Here is a 25,631-nt window from a genome sequence, read left to right as displayed (position 1 = left end):
TAGAATCTAATGTGTACATGAAATCTTGCTCTGTAATCTATAACTAATATTTATTTGTTAGAGTTAATACCCTATCACCTTCAGTGAGACTAAACGGGGAGGAAAAGAGATCAATAATTTATTTTACACTGTTCCGATTTCAAATAGTCGCTGTCAAGAAAATGCTAATGACCTACTTGTACCTTCATGGAAAAGATACACTTTTCTGATTTTCATCACTTTTTCTATATAAATTTATGAACACTATCCCAGGCCCCCAAAATAGGGAAATTGAAAATGGCTGAAGAGCTAATGAGATTTGTTACAGTCATCACTAGATATAGTTGAGAAAAGGTGTGGCAAAAATCAAACAATCATTACCTATTTAACATTATATTCTAGCTAATATTACATGGAAGAATATGAATTTTATCCAAACAATATATAGTCACAACCTATTTTGTTGAATACTGAAAGTTTTTGTATGATTTGGGCAGAACCATCTACCCAATGGTCAGTTTTGTTTTTCAATAAAAACCATGACTTTTAAAAAACCCAAATCTGTCTATTAAAAATGTCTTATCACCTTCTCAGTGATGAGTTACAATAAAAAGCTGTCTTGTTCAATTCTGTCTCAACTTAAAATCTCAAAAATACTCTAAAATTCTTTTCTATATATTCTATATTTCTATATATTCTACAATTGCACATTTATTCCCCATAGCTCATCATGTTTCAAATCAAACATGAGGACAAAATTTCCAAGTTGAAAAATTATTATATTAACCATTCAACTGCTATTCTCAAAAAAATCTGAGTATTATGATTCAATGAATCAATATCTATATATTGAGTATTAGAGATTATACTGTTCAAAGGTTAGAGAACCCCCTAAATCCTTTACCTTGTTCATTAAATTTTAAGTATCAGATCAATGACAGTGGAGAAACAATTTTTTATTATAATTTAACCACTAGTGAAAATTTAGGATGGGGGTTGAGAAGAGAAAAGTGGAATACTTCAAAACTTTCATTAGTGATTAGATAATACTGACCTATGGCTATCTTATATATGATCCTTAGCAATTTTTTATTTCTGGTGGTTCAATTTAATCTTCCTAGTCAAACCCAGTATTTTATGGGTTTGTATAATAGAGAAGCTAGTCACAGTCAATATTCTCCATAAGTTCACTGTTTTAAAATAACTAATTATTAAAAAATGGTCAATATATTGTTAGAACATCTATCTTTCAGCTCCCAATTATCTTCATGTATGGAAGTCTTTCAGAAACCAGCCTTTCCGTTTAGGAAAAACACATACTATTAAGACAGCATTAGGACAAATGATGGCTAATATATATACAGTGTTGAACTGAAAAACTATTATCTCAAAGTCATCTGAAACATCTTATGTTTCTGTACAACTAATGTAATTCTGTTACATCTGTGAATTGATGTAGGCACTTTAAATTCCGGAAATCTTCTTAGTTTGGAATGAGCAGAATGAATCCCAGACAATATTCTTGAGGCTTTCCTTAGCACTGGAGTTGCTATGGTATCCCAAGCATCAGGATGGATTGAAATTATAGTTTTCACAGAATGAGAAAATTAAGTGGATTAGGCAGTGCCTCCAATCCTTTCCACAGCTGGAACATGATTGCAAATACCTGGCTTTAAGAAGTTGAGAATTTTAGATGAGGTCTTCCTGACAATACTGCTGTTAGCCAGAACCAAGGAAGTTAAATAAAAGAATAGCAATCCTTTCTGAAGTACCTCAGAAAGTTATTCCTGACAATTTCTACCTATATTTCTAAGAAGATAAAGTTTATATTACTAGCTATATTTATATTCCAAATATAATAATGGACATTCCAAGAAAAGTCCATTTATTAAGTAAACAACTAAGGTGTCAGATGCCAAAATCTATGCTGTCTATTTAAGCTTCATGAAGAATGTATTTGGATAAAGTTTGGCTACATAAGCCCAAAACTGGTTCAAGATAAGAATTGCAGCATTACCCAAGACTGAACTTCAGCCTTGAAATCGTTCCCCAGGTCAGTGGCAGCTGAAAAGTGCCATCCAACTATTTCTTTGAGTAGAGTTGAATTCTTTCAGTTATGGTGTTTGCCAGTGTAGGAGATGATCCAAAGAAACTTCTGTTGCTGCTGAAATGAAGTTATAATGCAAGGCCTGTTGATGAGGAGATAACTGGAGAATAAGGGCCTTCTTGAAGAAGGTAAAGTTTTCAGAATCTCATCCCTGACTACTGAATAAAATGAAATAAAGATGACTTAAGAAGATTACGAAGAAGATAATGCGGCAATGCAGTTGAAAATGCAAAAAGCAGATGGCCTGATAACTGGCTTGGAGACATTGAGAAGTTCAAAAGTCTTTAACCTTTAAAAAATATTATCTTCTATCACTGCACTAATAAAGTTGATTTTCTTAAGCGATAGATGTTACCGTAACAACTGTCAAGACTTAATTATTTTTCTTTATGCTATAATCTAAGATGTAGCACTCAAAACATTAAGAACTATATAGAAAGTTACTAAATGTGGAATTTACATGCTAAAAATCTAAGTATTTTTGATATGGTACAATGACCTTAATAGAATATCAACAAGTCTGTAATTCAACAATCATTTCGTTTTTTAAAATAGAAAAGTATTTTAGAAGTATTTTTAGGTAGTAATCACTAGCTAAAACTCAAGTTACCTCACATTCCATCCGCAGTAATGCACCAAGTAAAGGACCTCTCCACCTTCGACATCAGAATCTTTAATACTAGCTTCATACATTTTCTGATTTTTCCCTCGTCCATACCGCACTTGAAACTTTCATGCCTGGTGGATAGCATTCAAACTCCTCTTGCCTCATTGTTGTCATCGTCGTCATCTTCCTCTTCCTCCTCCTCCTCCTCCTCTTCTTCTGCTTTCTTCCTCATCTTCATCTTCCTCCTTATTCGTTTCATCTCTTGAAAGGTTTAAAAAATTGCAGAGTTAATAAAAGACACTTGATAAGTTTTTCAGTTCCAACCCACATATACTGATAAATATTGTGGATGCGATTGTTCCTGGGAACAGCAGGTTCCAAGTGCATGAAATTTTCTGATTTTCAAATTAATATTACCACTAAAAATGGTAGCAAGAGAAGCTTTTACAGAAGTGAAGAGGCAAAAATGGCTTCATTTAAAGGAAATTTCCATCAACAGCCAGAAGAACTGAAGTGGTGTTGTATAACAAGGAACTAGTGAGGTTGACTGTAACAAATTTTATCCTTTTTCAAATGTTTGCACATTTTGTTTAACATTCATTAGACTCCACAGTCATTTTTTTCTTTTTATTAATATTTCCCCTCTCACTTAGCTATTTCTAGGTTTAGAATAAACCAAACCAAACCATAATCAAACCTTTCACTGACAGTTAGCTGCTATTCTTTTAAGATCTTTTAAACTTAAAACCATGTGCTTTGGTTGTAGTCAAATATGTTAACCAACAATTAAGATATCACTTGACCTTATACAAGCAGATTCTGCTAATTTCACTAATTCCCCCAGTATTGTTTTACATTTAATTTCTGGTTTATCTATGCCTTGTTTGATACAAATAACCTTTTGCAGAGTCTACCAGACCTAAAGTTACAACAAAATGGGTCTCCTGAAGAGTAATTCCACATGTCAACCCCTCAAAATAAAATGACTACATACAAACAAAAACCAGTTTGAGCATTCTCAGCAATGTATTCTTTCTGTAATTTAGGATATTCCTAACATTTGCAGAAAAAAAAAAATCCACAAATCACCATATGAATAGCATTTAGGGGAAAAAACACCTACACGAAAAACATCACAACTCACTTATTTCAGAATTAAGTGGAAGTACTTCAATATGAAAGCTGAAGCTACACTAATATTTCATTTTTAGTCTGCTTTACAGCAATACCTACACTTAAACCAACTCATTACTCTCAAAGAGGAACACGTTCAAAAGACAAATAAAAACCTAAATATGAAAATCAACAACACATCTAGAATTACTTCCAGACTTCCTTATAGACACTATAAATAAAATATTCTTATGACAAACGACACTACTTGAGAAGTAAGTTCAACCTCCCTAAACTATAGATAATATTTAACAATTAACCTATGGCCATTGTACATCATGCGCCATGTATGGAATACAGATATAGATAGTATGGGTATAGTTTTTTGTTCCTTTCCCTTCCCATCCATTTTCTGAAGAAATTTTAAAGTCAACAAAGACTTATCAGTTCTAGTAATTCAGTGTTCACAAAGCACAGTTCTCAAATCTGCTATAAAACACAAAGCCTAAGTTTCACAGCTATTTTTTTCCCATAAAGTCATTCACTAATACTATGTAAATCATTACACCCCACCCCCCAAAGGCAGCAGATTGTAAGCTTTGTCTCTCTTTTTAAATAAAAAGGTATCTGGGGTCTTCCTGTGACAGTATATGCTGGTGGTTTTTGTAACAAAAACTATTCAAGTAGTCTTGAATAGTTTGGATTAGAATCTGTAATGACATGTCTTAGTGGGAAAAGTTAAAACCTGAAAAGATACGACTTCCATAAATACTAGCTAAAACAAAAAAAGTGTGTTTTAGAGTACACTTTGTTACTACACATAGGACTTTATAGGATTTCACTGAATTTTCTAAGTACAAAACAGACCTTTTTTTCATTTACTATCATTTGAAGTGAAATACAAAACATTTTGTATACTGCCCATCAACCTGGTTGATCAGGAAATCAAAACATAGGAAAGAGTACTTACTTGAAGTGGATAAAATATTCAAGAAAATGGTAGCAGAAACAGTGGTAGGGAAGCACAATAATTACTGACTTAAGATTATATACACAGAGAACAAAAAAATACTAAGGTATTCTCAAAGACTATTTGATTGGAATGCTAAGATTATACAACTGTACTTAACTATGACAGAGAATATACTCTGGTACAAAAAATAACCCAATCTCTGAACAACAAAAATCCTGTTCCTAGATCTCAGCACTATTAGATAAAAAAGAAGGAAGGTATATACTGCTAAGTCCAAATTCTTTTACAAAAACAGTAGAGAAATTAGATCTTACATAGTTCAGCACTGAGCATACTTGAGGTATTCCACAAATGTTAAACATGAATAATAACAACAATAAAACAAAACTATAACAATGTTTAGAAAATAGACTGTGAAAACTCTTACTGGTTGTGAAACAAACATTAATATTCTATATTTAGTCAAGCAGGTCAATCAGAACAAAACATGATATCCATTTAATGTCAGATAGGGATACAAACCAAATGATTTCATCCAAATAACACATGGGAGTGAACAAAAAGCAAACATCACAATTAAATTGTTGGAAATCAGCCAAATCTAAGAATTCACTGCTCTATCCAACAATGCAGTGAAGCAAAATCAAAGGCTAGAGAAATAAGAAGTTGAAAAAAACAGTATGTCCCCAAAGACAATGTTTTCAAATATAAAGTGCTTTGCAATATGAAGGCTAAAATAACACATATACATATATATGTATATTCATACACATATATGTGATATTTAGATATATATCAAATAACATTGATCTATACTGAAATATATTTCAACGTCATTTGATATAATATATTTTTGCACATTCATTTCAGTTTACTTTCTTTTAAAGTACCATACTTTGGGTTAACAGATTTTTCTAAGAAATATAAAATACTCCAACAGATCTCTTCCAAATCTGAAGCCAAACTCTTAGAGAATGTATTTCATATCTGAAGTGTGGAGAAAGAAAACAGAAAACTCTAGATAGTAGCCAATTTCTTGGGCAACAAAAGTTTAGAGATTAAAAAAAAATCAATTAAAACTATCTAAATAATCCTTTAAAATTTTATTTCTTGGTAGTTTATCAGTAACAATCTTTAGCATAAAATCAGTAATTTCTGATATTCTCACAATGTATAACAGTTTTAATAAGTAATTAGCTTTCTTTAGAAGAAAGTGAATCAGTAACAAATTTAGTTTTAGTGTGTGAACAGCAAGAATGCATATGGGAAAACAGGAATAGTAAGAAATGGAAATGGCTATGGGGACAAATATCCATGGAATATTTTATAAAGAAATCCTAAACATAAATAAGCTTCAGAGGAAGACTTCAACTACATTCTTTTTCTGTTACCTTATCCCACCTTCACCTCCCTCACCTCCTCTCCTTTCATCTTGGCTCTTATGTAAAGAGGCTGGAACTGAGGTCTTAGAGAACAATTTAGACATTTTACCTGTCCACAGTATACTTTAAATTGCAAAACACTGACTTAGAAGCCCTTAACAGACCAACAGGGATTCCTAGATAACACTAAAAAAATTGTTTTGGAAAAGACACTATTCATCAACATTTTCATAAAATAATTAGGACTTTGCATCTTTATTGTAGGATTATGGTTTCAGAACTTAAAGTATCTAATTCCTGTCATTATTTTTAGCCTAAGAAATAAAACACTGGCCATAACACTTAATCTACAGACATACAGTTTCCCGTTAACAATGGAATGGTGCTCTTTTTCACATCTATCACTATCAAGATGTAGTCAATAAACAGATTAAGCAATATGAAGCAATTTTATCTTTGTAAAGTTACTCATATTTCTGAGATGAGAACAAGAGAAATGAATCAGAAAACTTCATATTTCCTACCCATGCAATGGCATTTGTAGGATGTAAATCATGCAAAATTTCTAACAAGACGAATCTAAATCAGGCAGTCATTCTGCATTTGCTCTTATTTCTCTCATTTGGATAAATTAAAACACATTAACAACTTGGAGTAACAAATCCAACCATTTATTTACATCACACTAACTTAGCTTTTCAAAATTACTTTTTACCAAAAACAAATGTCTTACCCAGATTTTGCTTTTTCTTCTTCTGCCTCTACCTTTGTGTTGAGTATTTCATCTACCTTAATTGTCTCATCTTCTTTAACTTCTAGGTTTTCATTCTCTTCTGTTTTTTTAATGTTAAATTCGTTTTCCTGATCAGACTGTATATTTGTAGGTTCTGACAAGTTCTTTTTATTACCCTAGGAAAATATTAGAGAAACCAAGCCAAAATTTTAAAAATTACCACATGTATTTTTATACCCATGATCTCTCAGAGTATACCCAGAAGAATGCATACTCCTTGTGAGTGGGAAATGTTGGTCCCTTTTGTCTTTGTATTCTTAGTGCAAAGCACATAGTAGGGGCTTAATAAATGCTTGCTCAATTGGAATTAATCTAACTGCTGGCAACAGAAAATTGTTTGGTATTATTTGATTTACTATTTAACTTTTTAAATACAAAAAATCTGTGAAAATAAGTCAAAGAAGAAGTGGGTTGTAAGGCAAGTCATATCTATATCGAAATGTCATATGTCCATTGCCAGCATCTTATAACAAGAAGGGCAATTCTGGCTAAGTACAGCATTAGAGATTTCCAACTTTTTGTTTACAATTTTTTATTGGGAAAATTAGTACCCAGTAGTATAGTTATAGACATAATACTGATGTTTAAACTATATTTAAAGAATTCATTAAATATATTTTAACAGTTTGACTTTAGTTCATATTCCATTAAAATATCAACAAGTTATTACTCTAAGAACAAGAAGGTAAGACAAATTATGAAGTTCAAAAAAATTTTTAAACCAAACTAGGCAAAAATAACTATAACCTTTTGTGACACAAATAAAATATAGTTATAATACCTAAAATTAAAGAAAAATAGCATGTTGGTGGGGAAGCATAGAATCACTAGTAATATAGAGTATATTTTGTATTGTAGAAACTTTCTAAGCTTAAGTGAGGATTATAACTCAAAGGATCTAACAACGAGAGCACAGATAGAATCTAGTTTACCAGACAAGGTTTGATATTTTCTTTTCTTTCAATCTCATCTTCAGCAGGCTTCTCTTCTTGTAATATAGTATCTCCTTCCTCTTTAACCTCTGCTTTTATCTCTGACTCAGGTTCTTCCTTGTTTTTTGTCTCTTTTGCATTTTCACACTCCTTACAAGGCTTGTTAAGCATCTTCTCTGGCAATGCCATCTGAAATTCAATGTTGGCTGACCTACAATATTCTTCAAAGCCATATAAATATCTGTAAAGAGTTAAGACAAATTGTTTTTGGTAAAAAGATGCAATAGTATTAGAGCTCTCTTATTGTGTAGATTCCTGTCACACATACAGTGAAGCTAGATGGCTGATGAGGAGTTATTCAACTCTCAAATTCTGTGATTCTTAAACCTGTGAAAATTGGCTATAAAAATATGTCTATTCCTCAATTAGCTCTTAAAGCACAGAGACACACCTTCATAGTAGCTAGGTGACATGATGGAGAGTGCTAGCATGAGGGACAGCCCATGAAAATGCAAAATCAGGAGACAAGAGTGTCTTTTGCAAGTTACCTGGAGGGTAATAAGGTGCAGAAGAACTGGAAAGGTAGAAGGGGGTCAAGCTATAAAGGGAGTTAAAAGGTAATTAGAGGATTTTATATTTGATCTTGGAAGTAATATGAAGCCAATGTATGAATAGGAGGGTGATATGGTTAGGTCTGTGTTTTAGGAATAAGACTTTGATAATTGGGTAGAGGTAGTATTGGAGTGGGAAAAAAGATTTGAGGCAAAGACATCAACTAGAAGTTTATCTGAACAGTCTAGGGGTGAAGTGATAAAATACTGTGATGGTATAAAGGAAAAGATTTGATAACTCACTGGACAAATGTGGTGAGAGCACGAAGTCACGGATAATGTCTAAAACTGGCAGTGTTCTCAAATAGTAGCAAGGAGGTTTGGAAGATGAGTGGATTTACAGGGAAAGATGTGATGAGATCTGAGAAGCAGATCACAGTCTGTACATGCGTACTTTATTTTGTGTGACTCAAATCATAGTGATTCCATCAAAACCAAAAAGGAGTGAGCTTAGGTTTGTCTCTTACTTATTTGTCCCTTCCTAGAGAAAAGAACCTACCCTTTAAGGCTCGTGTCATAAATCTGAGGTGATATGTTGAGATGGGAGGTAGAGTGAGGGTGGGAGATTGTTCCAATGGTAGTTGCACAGCCATTGCTATGATTGTTGCTTGAATATTGCCATGGTTATAACTGCCTTGATGGGCCTACACCCAGCAGAAAGAGGAAGGTTGGAAGCTTATATAACACAGGTGCGAGAAAGAATAGAGTTTTGGGGGTAAGAGTGGTTATATTGGAGACAAAATCCACAAAAGGCTTCCCATTCTGCCTATGTTCCCACTCTCTGATGGATTGATCACACTACCTTGGGGTCAAGACATAGCTCCTATTTGGGAGAACACTACCTTTAACACTTACTTTTTTGGGGGGGAAGTGGGGGGGGGCAGGGCAATGAGGGTTAAGTGACTTGCTCAGGGTCACAAAGCTAGTAAGTGTCAAGTGTCTGAGGCTGGATTTGAACTCAGGTCCTCCTGAATCCAGGGCTGGTGCTTTATCCACTGCACCACCTAGCTGCCCCAACACTTACTTTTTATAAGCACATTTAACATTGTATCCTGCAGCTGAATTTAAAACAGGAATTCCAAGATCTTGATAGACTTGCTTCCATATGGCCCCACTTTCAATCTATAATGAAAAATAAAATAAAAATTTACATCGATAAATTAGAAAAGAACAAATTTTAGGAGAAAGCATGTTTTTCCATGAAGGAGATTAAATTAAGAATTGGATGTGTTTTTAAAAATTAACTTGATACAACTTATTTCCAACTGAAAAGACAAAATTTAAATTTAATTCTCGACTAGGAAACTACCATTTAAGTAGGATTTGTATTAATGTTAAAATAAAAAAAATTTGAAAAACAATAAATTAAGCATTAAAAATCTGTCATACCAAAGTTTTAAAGTACATGTAGTATATTAGAAACTTTTGGGGAAACATAAAATACTTAAGGCAATGAAGTTTTTTGATAGATATAAATAATCGAGAAAACTACAACTTGTTAGTTATATATCCCAATCAAGAAATTACATCCTATATTGAGAAATTGGACTTGGGATTTTTATTAAGGGTAAGTTCACACGAACATATTCAAACTTGAAAAAAAAAATCAGAGTTGCTCTACTGACTTAGGCAGGCATATAGTTAAACAAAATACCCTAAAAGACAACTGCTGTGCTCATTTGCATAACAAAATGAAAGCAATTTCTGGGGTTAGGAAAATTTACCAAGAAACTTATGATAGTAAATTTAAAAGACTGAATAACAGGTAAACTATGACATATGAGTTTTTATTCTTAATAAAATTACAAATTTGGTATGTAAGAGGACTCTTTGCACGTAAAAAAGTAACTATTCTTTTTCTCCTTATTCATAACTTCTCAATCCTTTAAGTTTTTGACATACTTCACTATTAATTTTAATACTTACATTATCAAATCCTCCAAGTTTGTGTACAAGTCTAAATAACTTAAAGAGATTCAAATTTCGGTATCCAAGTACAGGCCTTTTATTAATAGGTGTGCCTATTAGCAAAACAAAAATTATTTTAGAGATTTTTTAAAACTAGAATTGAAATTTTGTTAAGCTGCAACGATGAATAGAAAAAATGAACAAACTATATTTTCTAATCACACTAGGTCTATAGACAATATATTAAATCAAATTAACATTCTTCCTGACCCAGTACACTTGCCATTCATTATTTCTACTGCTAATTTAAGCACTTTACATTAGTAAAAACTAGTTAAATTTCAAACTACAGCCAAGAAATTTGAATCTGCATGAGGAATCTATCTGATACTATATACTGCACACTGTAAGTGAGACATGTTTGTTCTTGATTAGGATATATCTGAGAAGACAAAATGCAGGATAGTGCTGCATCTCAGAATCAAAGGACTTGCGTTCAAAACTTGTTTCTATTACTGAGTAACCTTGGGCAAGTCACTTAGCCTGTTGGGGCCTTCGTTTTATCTGTAAGTAAAATGAGGAGGCTAGACTAGATGACTTCTAAGGTCTCTTTCACTTCAAATGATTCTATGACCTCATAGATCCTACACAAATATTAAACTTCAGAGTTTAAATCTTCATTTTTAATGTAAAATGCTGAAATAAAATATTATAAGTGAATCTGTACTATACAAATAAAGTATGAGGAAAAATCCTTTAATAATAAAGAATGGAGAAAATACACAATATTTGTTTCAATTTTCATTTCACTTTGTCATATATTCTTCAAAACAGTTCTTTAGGGATCTTTACAAATAGTTATTTGTTCAGCAACCTGGTAACTAGAGGAAGAACAGAAGTAGGTAGAAATGAAGAGACATGACAGAACAGCTAGTGGTCAACAATAAAACGGTTGGAAAATTAAGACATACAAGAGCAACTATATTCTTGATCAATATATCACTCAAAAGTACTTCACTTCAATGATTAAGAACTATAAAATTCCTTTATTTGACCAAAATATTCTACCTATTTCTCAGTGATTATCACAAAGAACTTGAGAGAAAAGGACAACGTAGGACTAAATTGGTTCACCAAGGGAGTAAGGATGGGGAAAGCCATTGCCGGGGTGATTGACTGGGAAAGAATTGAGAGATAGAGGGAATGAAGGACATGTTGAAGACAAAGAATTGCCAGGTCCCCTCTCTCTGCTGTCTTCTCAGATCAGGCTTACTTGTATTTGTATCCCCAGAGTTTAGCATAGTCCTTGCCACATAATAAAAGCTTAATAAACGTTCTCTTGTTTGAGCTATTTATCTACCCAAGCATTCCATCATTTCCCTAAACCTTACTCTTCCTAAATCCATTCTTCTCCTTGTGACCTCTAGTTCTTCCATCCCTCAGCATTAATAAATCCACTACAAATTTAAGACATAATCTTAGCTGGTCCCTCATTCTAGCCTTTTACTACTTCTACTTTGATTCATTATCACACTTAGACAATCTAAGACTCTCATAACATCCACTTCTCCTACCCAGTGAGCATAGGACCTCATGTGATACAAAATGAGCTGGAGAAGGAAATGGCAAACCACTCCAGTATCTCTGCCAAGAAAACCCCAGATGGGGTCATGAAGAGTCTGACACAACTGAAAACAACTAAACACGAAGTCTTTGGCTGTGAGTTACTTTCTACATTTTGAAACCCCTTTATTCTAGTCTGATGAAGAAATTAACCATCTCTCTGGAAGGTCAATCTTATTACTTTGTGTGTGTGTGTGGGGGGCAATGAAGATTAAGTGAAGTGACTTGCCCACAGCTAGTAAGTGTCAAGTGTCTGAGGCCAGATTTGAACTCAGGTCCTCCTGAATCCAGGGCCAGTGCTCTATCCACAGCTCAACCTAGCTGCCCCCTATTACTTTTAAAATATATTTTTACTGAACTTTGTTTTAAATCACCTACATTTCCAGTCTCTGATGAAGAAGTGAACTTTCTCTGGAAGGCCAATTCTACTACTTTTAAAATATATTTTAATTGAACTTTATTTTTAAATCGCCTATATTCCCAAAAATATCCCCACAGTCCAGAGCACCATTTGTTAGACCAAAGAGAAAAGGGGGAAAAGCACAATAAAACTAAACAACATATCCACAAAAAGAAAAAAAAAGAGGGTCTGATATTACATATAGTGTTCCCCACCCACAGTCCCCCATCTTAATCAACAATGAAAATGTATTAAGCGCATATTATGAAGCAGGCACTATGCTAAGCACTGGGAATACAAAAAAGAGGCAAAAGACAGTCTCTGTCCACATGGAGCTTATAATCTAATATGCAGACAATATGCAAACAAATATATCTATATAAATTAATTAACTGAGGAAAGGCACTGGAATTAAGAGAGGTTAGGGAGGCTTCCTCTAAGAGGTAGAATTTTAGTTGGAATTTAAAGGAAGCCAGAGAGGTCAGTAATTGCAGATGAAGAAGGAGAGCACTCTAGGCACAGGGAACAACCAAAGAAGATGCTGAGAGATGAAGTATCTTGTTTCTTAACAGCCAGGAGGCTGGTGTCATTGGACTGAAGAGTATGTGTTGGTGATTGATTATGAGAAGACTGGAAAGGTATGAGGGGGATAGATTATGAAGGGTTTTTTGAATGCCAAGGAGAGTATTTTGTATTTGCTCTTAGAGAGAATAGGAAGCCACCTGAATTCATTGGGTGTGGGGATGGGGAGATTTTACATGTTTGGATCTGTGCTTTAGGAAAATCACTTTACTGGATGAATGGAGAATGGATTGGAGGAAAGACCTGAGGTAGGAAAACCCAGCAGCAGGCTATCGCAGTAATGCAAGTGTGAGGGAATGAGGGCCTACATTAGAGTTATGGCAGGTTCAGAGGAGACAAAGGGGTGTATTTGAGAGATGTTACAAGGGTGAAATCAGCAGGCCTTGGCTTGGATACAAATGATAAGAGACAGTGAAGAATCCAGAATGACTCCTAGGTTGTGAGCCCAAGGGACTGGGAAGATGGTGTTGTCTTCTACGTTAATAGGGAAGGTAAGAGGTGGGAAGAGTTTAGGGGGAAAGGTAAGTTCTGTTTTGGACATGCTGAGTTTAAGATATCTCCTATAGAACACTGCCCCTGGAGTCAAGAAGACCAGAGTTCAAATCCAGGCTCAGATACTTCCTAGCTGAGTAACCCTGGACAAGTCACTTAACCTCTGACAAAAGAATCCACTAGAGAAGAAAAAGGCAAGCTACTCCAGTATCTTCGCCAAGAAAACCCCATGGACAACTATGGTCCAAGGGATCACAAAGAGTGAGACGTGACTGAACAACAGTTTGAGATGTCTGGAAGGCAGCTGGAGATGCAAGATTGGAAGTCAGTAGAGAGATAGGGCAGGAAAGGAAGATTTGAGAATTATCAGCATACAGATGATAATTAAATCCATGGGCACTGGGGAATCACCAAGTAAGGTAGTATAGAGGGAAAAGGAAAAAGAGTCCCTGATGGAAGCCTATGGGATGCCTACACTTTCAAGGAAGATGAAGATGTTCTGCATTACTGCATTAGTATGACATATTGAATTGCTTAATCTCACAGGGAGGGGTGAGGAGGGAGGGAGGAAGAAAAATTTAGAACACAGAATTAGCTCAGGGACCCTGATCTCATTGGAGTGGGCTCATGGAAGGAATAGCTTTCATTCCCAATTGGGAGGAGCAATCTATTTAACCCTGCAGGAAAATAGGAAGGGAAGAGGATAAGGAAGGAAGGGTGAAAAAAGGGAGTGCAGAGCGAGGGAGAAGATAGTCAGAAGTAAAACACCTCTGGGGAGGAACACATAAAAAGAAGATAGAGTAAATGTCATGGGAAGGGAGTGGGATGGAGGGAAATAGTTATGATGATTGGTTATAATGGCAAAACGTATGGTACCTACTTTGCTGGGCTTTTATGAAGAAAATTCTCTGTCAAGCTTAAAGTACTATATACAGGTTATGATGAACAGGATACTATCAGAAAAACCTGGAAAGACCTACATGAACTGAAGCAGAGTGAAATGTACTGTATACAAAATAACAGCAATAGTAGGGGATGATGCTGGGAAGCATGTGGTTATTTTCAGGAAGGCAATGATCCAATATAACCCTGAAAGACTTATGAAGATTGCAGACCATCTGCAGAGAAAGAACTGATAGTATTTGAAAACAGATGGAAACACATTAAAAAATATTTTTTTCATTTCCTCTTTGACAATTCCTTAATCTGAAGTTTTGGTTTTTTTGACTGTTTTCTCTCACAACTAGCTAATATGGGAATTTTTCCATGACTACTCGTGTATAACTTATTTTGAATTGCTTGAGTTCTTGTGGGTTGGGGGTGCGAATGGAGGGGGGAAGAGAAGTTGGAACACAAAGTTTTTAAAAAATTGATGTTAAAATTTTGTTTTTACATATATTTTGGAAAATAAAATTCTATTAAAAAAATGAAAAAGAAAATAAGTGAAAGAGCAGGAATGACAAAGAGGATACAGGATTGAATAGGATCACTTGAACAATCTGCAAAGAAATGAGAGGAGGAAAAGGAAGAAGTGCATTCCCACATCTCTTCTTTAGGTCCAGTCATTAAAATTTCATAGAATTCAATTAATTTACTTGTATCTTTAAATTTTTCTCCCAGAACATTTTGATTTTCTTCCTATTACCTCATTGCTATTGTCTACTAACATGCCCAAGTCTGTCCTTCCATTTAACTCTACCTACCATCTCTTCAAACTATCTCCCTATATCTGTCACATTCAAATACTCATTCCCAGAAAACTGTCTATTCTAATGGCCTCCATTTTCTCTCTTTTTATTCACTTCTCGACAACTTGCAGTCTGGCTTCTCACTTTATCATTTAAACCAAACTGCTCTCTCCAAAGTTACTAACAATCTCTTAGTTGTCGAATCCAGTGGCCTTTTCTCAATCCTCATCCTTCTTGATTTCTCTATAGCATCTGTTACTGTTGACCAGTATTCTGGATAGTCATTTCTCTGTAGGTTTTTGTATCACTGCTTTCCCTGTGCAGTTGGCTGTTCCCCCTCAGCTTTTTTTTTTTTTTTTTTTGGCCAGATACTCATCTATATTCCACCACTTAACCGGAAGTATACACCAAAGTTCTGTCTTGTGCCCTCTCTTCTCTCTATATACAATTTTTGGGTGACCTCATCACATCCCAGAGGTTTAATTATTATAAAATGATAGCCACCCCACGTCTAGAAGAACTCTCTCCTAATTTCTATCTTAAAAGCAGTTGCTTTTTTTTTTTTTTTTTGGTGAGGCAATTGGGGTTAAGTGACTTGCCCAGAGTCACACAGCTAGTAAGCGTTACGTGTCTAGTCTAGATTTGAACTCAGGTCCTCCTGAATCCAGGGCTGGTGCTCTATCCACTGCGACACCTAGCTGCCCCTCACTTCTATCTTAGATTCCCATCTCCTTTCAGACACAGTTCAAACAGCTCTTCTGCATTAAGCCACTCTTGATCCCCCAATTGTGTGTGTCTGTGTGTGTGTGTGCAGTTGTTTTTTCTTCCAACAGAATATAAGCTCCTTGTGAACTAGACTTTCATGCCTTATATTTGTCTCTCTGGAACACAGTAGGCATTTAATAAAGGCTTACTGATTGACTGAGATATCAAAGTCTCATCTCATTCCTGAGCTCTAATCCTGCATTGCAAACTCTCTGGGTATTCTCTACCATTCCATAGAAGCCTCCTTACCCTCTCAGTTTACCACATCCCAATATTTCTCACACTGGAAGCACTTCCCACTCCTGTTCAGCTCCTTCCTCTGATTGATGGTTCCTCCCATAATCTCCATTTTAAGGAAAGCATCCAGGCCAAGGGGTCACATCTGGGTGTCTGAACTTTCTCTACTCTATCCTCTCCAGGGCCAACTACCTAATACAGCCATTTTTCAACTCTCCTTTTTTGTGATCAGTTCCCCCTACCCACTCCTTAAAGACAGGAACTCTCTCCTCTTCCTTCTTGCATTTATATATGAAGAGTTCAACATAGTGCCTGGCACATGGTAAATGCTTAATGCTTGTTAATTTGTTGTTGACTTGAATTGATAATTAGATACTTTGAACTAGATATCATATAGGGATCTTGAACTCCACATGTCCAAAACAGAAGCCATTTTCTTTCCTACCAAACACACTCCTTTTTTGTACTTCTAATTTCTGTAGAAAATACTTTAAAAGAGAATATTTTTTCTTGTTTTTAACTTTTTAAAAAATTTGCATATCATTATATATTCATATATTGTCTCCTCCAACAGAATGTAAGCTCTTTAAAAGTAGAATCTATTTCATTTTTTTCTTTTTGCATTCATAATATCTACATAGTGTCTTTGGTATATTAGGCTTATAATATAACTTTCTTCACAACTTTTTTCCTTACAACAATAAGTAAACAGGGCAAGAGAGTAGAAGAAAGACTGAAATCAGTGTGAAGGCACTTCATTTGGGTGGGTAATCTATGGCACTACCATTAAAAATTAATTTCTGAAGTGATCATGTCATAATTGTTCTATAATTCTCTACTATATCTGTTCCAGTTTGCATATTTTTGCCTTTCTCAACTGAGAGACAAAGAAGTTTTAAGCTGGATTAGAATAAGGATCCATATATCTAAAGATATATATTGTAGAAATATTCAAAGCATTTTATTTTAAAGTATAAAAAGTGCTTCCATTCTAGTGACTCAAAATCAGAGCAGCAAAAAAGAACAAAGTAAACTTTTAGATAAGACACCTACAAATAGAAATCTGGAAGACAGATCAGTTTCCAAAATGGTGTAACTGTTTCTATATCTATATCTAGAATTGATCAAAATCACTAGATTGGATATAAATTTGATTATCTGAAAAAATTTTTTAGTTGGAGATTAATTGAAAGAAAACACACTTCACCTCTGTCTTCCATAAATTTGTAAAGCTGTTGAAGAAAGTTCTCTCGTTCTTCTGGAAAGGGTTCTATTTCTTCCTGATAAAGACCAAACAAGATAAAAAAAAATCACAATTTGTCCAATTAAATATTTAATTAATACAAGCTGGTTTTATGACCCCTCCAAGATTATATGATCATAAGGTGCTAAAAGGGTGTTTTACCATTAAAATATGAAGTCTTAATACTAAGTTATTCAGAAGTAGCAAATACTACTTCCAAAATCTTTAGGTTTTAAATTAGAATTCTCTCTGAAAAGTAATCTAATAAATAAGTAAAATACCAGAAAGGAATTCCATAAAGGGAAGTAAGAGTAGAAATAATTCATGAATAAGTCTTTTTCCTACATCCATAACTCACTTACAAACTAACATTACAGTCATAATAATACCTACTCTTAAACTGGAAGAGACAGTAAGAAAAAAAATTGGTTTCTATAATACATAATTTTTCCCCAAGGTTAGATATAACTAGAGATATCCTTACATATAACCCCACCGTGCAGTAATTTAAACTTATGGAGTCGAGTGGGGGCCCAAACCTGGTTTAAAATTACCTGAAGACTCAGAGTTAGGGAAATCTTCAGATAATAAATTTGTTTCCCATTACAAGGAAGGGCCTAGTTTCTTGCTGTTGTGATCATGGGTTGCAGCACTGGTAAGTGGGTCCCAGAAAAACCTATAGAGAGCAGGGTAGTTAATTTAGATATTATGGGGGCACAAAAGACCCCTTTTATTCAGTGGTTTGCATCTTAAAATGGGATAGGGGGGTAATAAAGTTGACAAATGGAACTTTACATTTATCTTGGCTCTAATGTACCTAAATCCAATGTCAAGGGGAAGTGAGGCTATTTTCTTTGAAATGGAGTTACTAAGTCTATAAATTACTTGCAGGCCCAAGATATATTACCATTTTTAATTACAGAAAAAATCATTTAACTAGTTATGGGCAATGGAAGTCAGGTCGGGAGAAAATGCTCAGATAAATTATACATTTAGATTCCACAAAAGACAACATATATAACAAAAAATGAATAATAGCTGACGTAGTACTTATTAATTAAAAAGGATAATAGCTGATATTTATATAGCTTTTATATATAACTTTAAGGTATAGATAGATGATAGATAGATAGATAGATTAGATAGATAGACAGGGCTTTAAGGTTTACAAAGTACTACACATATATTATCTAATTTGAGGCCCACAGCAACCATTATTATGCCCATTTAGCATTCAAAAAAACTGAGGCCCCGCAATGTTAAATAAATTCTTTATGGTCACACAAAGTCAAAAGCAGGAATCAAACCCATGTTTTCTTGTCCAGCACCATCCACTATGCCACAACATGAAGAAGGTGAAGAATACTGCTTATACATTCAGAGGTCTACATACCAATTAATAATTAGGCTCCTGAAGAGTCTGATATAGCTACACAGGAATTCCAAAAGTAAGCTGATATTTTTTTATAAAGGAAATGGACAAAAGATACAAGAAAGGACATATGCTCAGGAACATATATAAAAGAGTGACATGGAACTATATGAGATTAAACTGAAAAATAAGCTTAAGTTTTAAAAAAATGCTAAGTGCAACAGAAAGGGCTTTTAAAGGTGTGTTTGGTGAAGGGAGAACAAAGAAAGAACAGGCTTACTATCTGAGATAAATAGTAATGTTAACAGATAAGAAGGGAAAAAATAATAATAGCTAGCATTTATGTAGTGCTTACTATATGCCAGACACTCTGCTAAGCACTTTACAATTCTTGTCTTATTTGATCCTCACAACAATCCTGGGAGGGAGGTGGACAAAGAAAGTAAAACTATTAATCTACTCTGTTTTATCTTCTCTATTAAGGAGAACAATTTTCCATCAGAAAGGGTGAAAAAAAGTTCAGAGATAATCTGAAGTCCAAGATAGGCAATGATGTGGGAGAGAATCCAACTGCCTAAATTCAAATCTCTAGAGTACTAATCTCTAGTCTAATTTCCTGTTGGGGTATTAAAATCATTTGTATACAAAGTTATACAAACACTACCGATAATCTTTGCATAATTGTGGAGAATGAGAGAAGGGCAAGAATATAGGAAACTGACAAATGTTATCCTAATTATCAAAAAAGAACAAAAGGTAGGTTATGACAAATACAGCATGCTGAGTTTATAACAAAATTCTAGATTAGATTATAAAACAGATGTTTTAGAGAGAATGTTTATCATTAAGAGACAGCATGGGTTACCAAGAGCAAGTCATACTGAATTAGCCTCATTTTCTGTCTCTAACTGGAATATTAGGCCAGGAGAGAAAGATTGTCAGAGACATGTTAATATCTCAATATTAGCAAGCCACTTGATAATGTCAGTAATTTTATCATTGTGGACAAGATGGATTAATGAAATATGAATGACTGTAAAGTTAGGCATGATTATAGCTAACAAAATAAATATAGCCAACGAAGGCTGATTAATGAATGAATACCAACTGTTTCTCATAATGAAACAAGGGTCTATGAGTTCAGCCCTGTTCTCTTCAACATTTTTAATAATGGCTTGCATGACAGGATAGATATCACATTTATAAAATCTGCATGTGACACAAAACTGAGGAAAATAAATATGATCTATTTATATCTATCTATCTGATAGATTAATAGCTAAAAAAGACCTTGAGCATCTAATCTAAAACACTCATTTTTACAAATGAAGGTCTTGTCTAGCTGGAATGATGGAATTACATTATGAAATGAAATCAGGACAAACACAAAGATCTATTAATTAAATGCTTCAAAAGCTTGTGATTTTATCCAGGAGAGTGTTTCCATTGTAAATACACACATCGTAACCCCCTTCTTGATCCTCTCAGTCTTTGTGAGTTGCTATGATTGAAAAAATTCTTCACCTGGAGGTCAGCTCTGTGATAATCATCCTCTCTGCACTTTACACTAATCCTTGAATGACAGACTTAAAAGCTATCACTGGGCCCAACCTAGTAAATAGCTTCTACACACAGATACATAGTAGACAGATAGATATATAGATAGACAGACACCCCAACCTAAGATAGATCTATACAATAGATAATAATAGGTTCTCAGCTGACAGGGTGGGGAGAATGGGACCCATGGGAGGTTTGACAATGAATAAACAGTCACTATTGTGAGCAAGATAGTGAGTCAGGGAAGTGCCTTTCCTCAATGAAGACCCATTTGAAATTATGGGACGTAAATCTGTCATGGATTTAGTAAGTGCAGTTTCATGATTTTTGCCAGTTTTGCTCAGCAGTATGTGAGGAGGAGCAAAGGTAGTAAATGGTGGATGTAATCCAAGACAGAGGCTTGGCAAGGCAAGGTCCTCAACAGGAAAAGGGGGCAAGGAACTGGAGAGAAGCAGACAATGTAGAATTGAACTGCTTCCCCAAAGGATGGGGAAGAGAGAGGAGTATAGCTCTGCAGGGGTGATGATCTGGGAGTAGATAATAAATCTATGTTTACATATCCATATCTATATTGATGGAATATTTCAACAGATTGTTCATCCAACTGCATTATCATAGTTTGGACATTTACATTACATTGCATTCCTTCCTGAAACTGCATCTTCACCAACTGTCATTCCTGAACCTAGTCCTGAATGAGTACCTCACTTCATCCTGTCTCTGCTTTCCAATTGAGCAGGGCTGTTCCAAAGCCCTGGGAAGGTTTGATCCTAAGGCTGAACGCTAGGAATGATGATAACCTCCTTTGTCTATTTCTAGTCTGATCCAGATACTGTTTGCAAATTGTTTTTATTACTGTCATATTTACTTTGTAATATAATGAAATAGGGAATATACAATGTCAGAATCCAAATGTATGTCCAATCATTGACAACTGGTCAAGACTCTCACATTTAAAGTATAAACCATTAATATTTATAGATCACCTCAAAACTATCATTTTTTATACATACCCACCCACATATATAAAATTGAGAGACAGAGACAGAGACACAGGCAGAGAGAGAGCGAGAGTGAGAGAGAGCAAAAGAGAGGGAGAGTGAGAGAGCAAGCCAGCCTTCTGACTCCTTTTCTGCCTTCAGCCAATGGTACTGAATGGTGCAACAGAGAAGACAGTAAAGGTCATTTTCTATTTTTCTTTAGTTTTGCGTGTTGCCATAGTCAAAGAATTCATCATCTAGTGGCCAGGATACTAATGAAGGATGAATCTCTCCGTCCTTAGCTAGATTTCTGGACACCAGAATATCATCAGGAAGATACTTGAGGTCTTTTTAGCACAGGAGAATCTGCCACAGTTTGCACTACAATGGCACAGCCCTCACAATCTGAGGATCATTTATACATCACAATAGGGCATAAGACTTTGCGGAGGTCCAAAACTTACCTTAGGAAAAAAAAAGTCAACTGCAATGCCAAGGCAGGCATTCATACGTAAAATTATTACAGGTTTTAGTTCACTATAAGCTTAATATGAGTCTAGAGTGGGATATCTCTGCTTAAATGAATGAAAAACACTTATTAAATGCACACCATGTATCAAATAGTATATTTTTAAAAACTACATCTTAAGACTTTAAGTTAATTATATAGTACAGAGCAAAGAAACCCATGTTTCTAAGTTCTTTGCATTGGGGAAACAATGCTTGAGGTATTACATTCAGTTTGGGGTATCATGTTTTAGAAGTGACATAGACAAACTGGAGCACACCCAGAGGAGGTGAAGAGGATAACTGGTGAGTATGGAAAAAGGTCATATGAGAAGGAACTGGAGAAATGTATTCTGAACAAGAGACAACCTAGGAGAAATATGACATTTCTATTCAAATAGCTTAAAGGATGTCATGAAGCAAAGAAGTCAGACAATTTATGTGGTTCCATAGAGCAGAATTGATACCAACAGCTATACAGTTCAGGAAAAAAAGACCTTAGCTCAGTATAAGAAGAATTTCAACACAATTAAAGTGGTCAGAAATGTAATTCACTCATTGGTGAGACAGTGAGTTCCCTGTTACTAGAGATTTCCAAGCTTACATGAAATAGTCATGGAGAGAACAATTAAGCTCACTATTTCTGAATTTACCAAACATAGATCTGAGGTAAGCAATTGATCTATTAATGGTAAAATAATCAAAAAAAGTTTTACTATGTTAAAAATCTTTGTTTCAGATATGTAATAATTAGTAAGTAGGGGGAATTTAAATATAGCTTTAAAATATATTGATAACTTTACAGTATATGCTATTAGCTTGGTAAATAATAACAAAAATAACAATTCGTATATTAGAGGCAAACACTATGTAGAATGAATTCACTGTGCTTACTCAATCTCTCAGGGAAAAAAAAAAAGTAAAGTTTCTTTATGCCAAATACTCCTCCCAAAAATGAATCCTTTCTATTATTTACAGGTAGAAACATTAGCAGATTTTACTTGCCTCCTCTTCACTACTATTATCTTCTTTTTCTTTTTCATCATCTTCTTCTTCTTCTTCCTCCTCTGCTTCACTACTAGAGCTGTCCTCTTTCAATTCAGTTTTCCAGTTACTGGGAACAGTTTTACTTTTATGAAATTCAAGTGCGTGGTCAAAAGCTGTAAGAGAATCAGAAATAGTGACCATTTAAAAAATAAAACATTCCTGGACATATAAAAAGAGTGATTTTTTTAAATCTAAGGAAAAATTAGGTTCAAACACAGATATGAGTTAAGGGTTATTTTCATTCTTTTTTTATGAAAGGAATAAGTGATGGCAATATTATCTTTCAGAATATAAACATTAGTTTTATTCACACTGTTGTCAGAAAATTATTTACTGAATTCAAACACTAGCAATTTTAGGACAGATAAATTATTAGCGAAGAAAGCAATACTTGAAAATGATGGGTAAGGACTTTTGGGTCTTTTTCCCAAAGAGATCATGGAAGGGGGAAAGGGACCCACATGTACAAAAATATTTATAGCTGCTCTTTACGTGGTGGCAAAGAATTGGAAGTTGAGGGGATGCCCATCAATTGGGGAATGGCTGGACAAGTTGTGGTATATGAATACAATGGAATACTATTGTGCTATAAGAAATGATGAGCAGGAGGAGTTCAGAGAAACCTGGAGGGTCTTGCGTGGGCTGATGATGAGTGAGATGAGCAGAACCAGAAGAACATTGTACACAGTAACATCAACATTGAGTGTTGATCTACTGTGATGGACTATATTCTTCTCACCAATGCAATGGCACAGAAGAGTTCCAGGGAACTCGTGATGGAAGAGGATCTCCAAATCCAGGGGAAAAAAAAAAAGAACTGCAGAGTATAGATGCTAAATGAACCATACTATTTCTTTTGTTTTTGATGGTGTCGTTTTTTTTTTTCTATTTTGAGGTTTTCCATCATTGCTCTGGTTTTTTTCTCTTATAACATGACTAATGCAGAAATAGGATTAATGTTATTATTTGTGTATATATATATATATATATATATATATATATATAAAACCTATATCAGATTACCTGCTGTCTAGGGGAGGGGGGAGGGAGAAAAATCTGAAATTGTAAAGCTTGTATAAACAAAGGTTGAGAACTATCTTTACATGTAACGGAAAAAAAAATAAAATACTTTATTAATTTAAAAAAAAAAAAAGAAAAAAAAAGAAAATGATGGGTAAGGGGGCAGCTAGGTAGCGCAATGGATAAAGCACCAGCCCTGGATTCAGGAGGACCTGAGTTCAAACCAGGCCTCAGACACTTGACACTTACTAGCTGTGTGACTCTGGGCAACTCACTTAACCCTCATTGCCCAGAGAAAAAAAAAGAAAATGATGGGTAAAATTAAATTTTATATATACATAGACACACATATCATCAAGCCTAAATTAGAGCTATGCTAACAGTTAATCCACACTAAAACAAGCATGGATTTGACCTTCCATAAGAAAACTATCTAACAATTTATGAAGTTTAATGTTTTAAGCTTTTCAGACAAAACACATATAACATCATTAAACTGATAAGGAAGACAAAGTAGATGCTCACTAACTGGGGAATGCTGAAACAAATTTTGGCACATGAATTTAATTGAATATTACTGTGCAGTAAGAAATGAAGAACATGAGGGCTGCTAGGTGGCACAGTGGAAAAAGCACTGGCCCTGGATTCAGGAGGACCTGACTTTAAATTTGACTTCAGACACTTGACAGTAGCTGTGTGACCCTGGGCAAGTCACTTAAGCCTCATTGCCCCAGGGAAAAAAAGAAGGAGAAGGAGGAGGAGGAAGAGAGGGAGAGGGAGAGGGAGGAGAAGGAGAAGAAAGAGAGGGAGAGGGAGGAGGAGAAGGAGAAGACGACGACAACAGAGAAACATGGAAAGAATTCTGTGAACTGATATGGGAGGAACTAAGCAGAGGCAAGAAAACAACATACACAATGTCTACAACAATGAAAACTGGAAAAAACCCAAAAAAATCAGACATGAATGTTGCAAAATTACAAAGAATAAGCATGGATCTGAAGAAGAGATAGGAGAAGACACTCCTACAAATTTGCAGAGATGGGAGGTTCATGAATGGAACATACATACATACATACATACATACATACATACATACATACATATATGTATGTATTTAAAGATACTTCTAATCTACTGATTAGTTTTGTAATTTTTTCCCCTCTTGATTTTAAAAATATTATCTGTTATATGGGGTGACTCTCTGGGGATGGAAGGGAAGATATATGGGAAAATTTTTAGGTTAAAATATTAATAAAATTTATTTCTAAATAAATAAATTTGATCAACACGAATAGAGATAAAATGATTACTAAAAAAATTCAGAACAAATAAAGAACCATTTGCTACAAATTGTATAACTTAAGTTATCTATTGTAGTGTTTCAGAAAGGCATGCCAAATCATTAGTGCTAAATAGCAAATTACAACTGCATTCATCTCCTTTTCACTGTCTCAAGAATACTTTTAAAGACACTGGGAAAAAATCAGGTTGTAGTAGTACAGAAGATGCTATAAATTTCTTTCAGTCTACTACCCACCATTTGATAGACTATCTTTCCTAACTTTGAGGAGTCCAAAAAAAAAAGGGCATTTTGGAAATCTTTGCTTTAAAAACAAATGAAAAAATAACTATGCATATAAAATCAAATCTGCTATTTCTAAAACTAAACAGCCAAATATTTATCTACCTATGCAGATATATGCATTAAAA

The 25,631-nt window shown here is 34.5% G+C and overlaps 1 protein-coding gene across 1 annotated transcript in view; it reads right to left on the bottom strand.

The window, feature by feature from the left end:
• The window catches only part of ARID4B (AT-rich interaction domain 4B), a 189,265-nt gene that overhangs the window by 49,023 nt on the left and 114,611 nt on the right, over positions 1–25,631 (bottom strand). The window contains 10 exon segments of the mRNA XM_044001493.1: positions 2,697–2,812; positions 2,814–2,852; positions 2,854–2,911; positions 2,913–2,954; positions 6,895–7,070; positions 7,887–8,127; positions 9,522–9,619; positions 10,424–10,518; positions 17,400–17,472; positions 22,860–23,014. Of these exon segments, the coding sequence (XP_043857428.1) occupies positions 2,697–2,812; positions 2,814–2,852; positions 2,854–2,911; positions 2,913–2,954; positions 6,895–7,070; positions 7,887–8,127; positions 9,522–9,619; positions 10,424–10,518; positions 17,400–17,472; positions 22,860–23,014 (1,093 nt within the window).

The sequence above is a fragment of the Dromiciops gliroides genome, chromosome 4, assembly GCF_019393635.1.
Source record: "Dromiciops gliroides isolate mDroGli1 chromosome 4, mDroGli1.pri, whole genome shotgun sequence".
Lineage (NCBI taxonomy): Eukaryota > Metazoa > Chordata > Mammalia > Microbiotheria > Microbiotheriidae > Dromiciops > Dromiciops gliroides.
The sequence above is the reverse complement of the archived record's forward strand: the minus strand, read 5'-3'. Positions and strand labels throughout refer to the sequence as shown.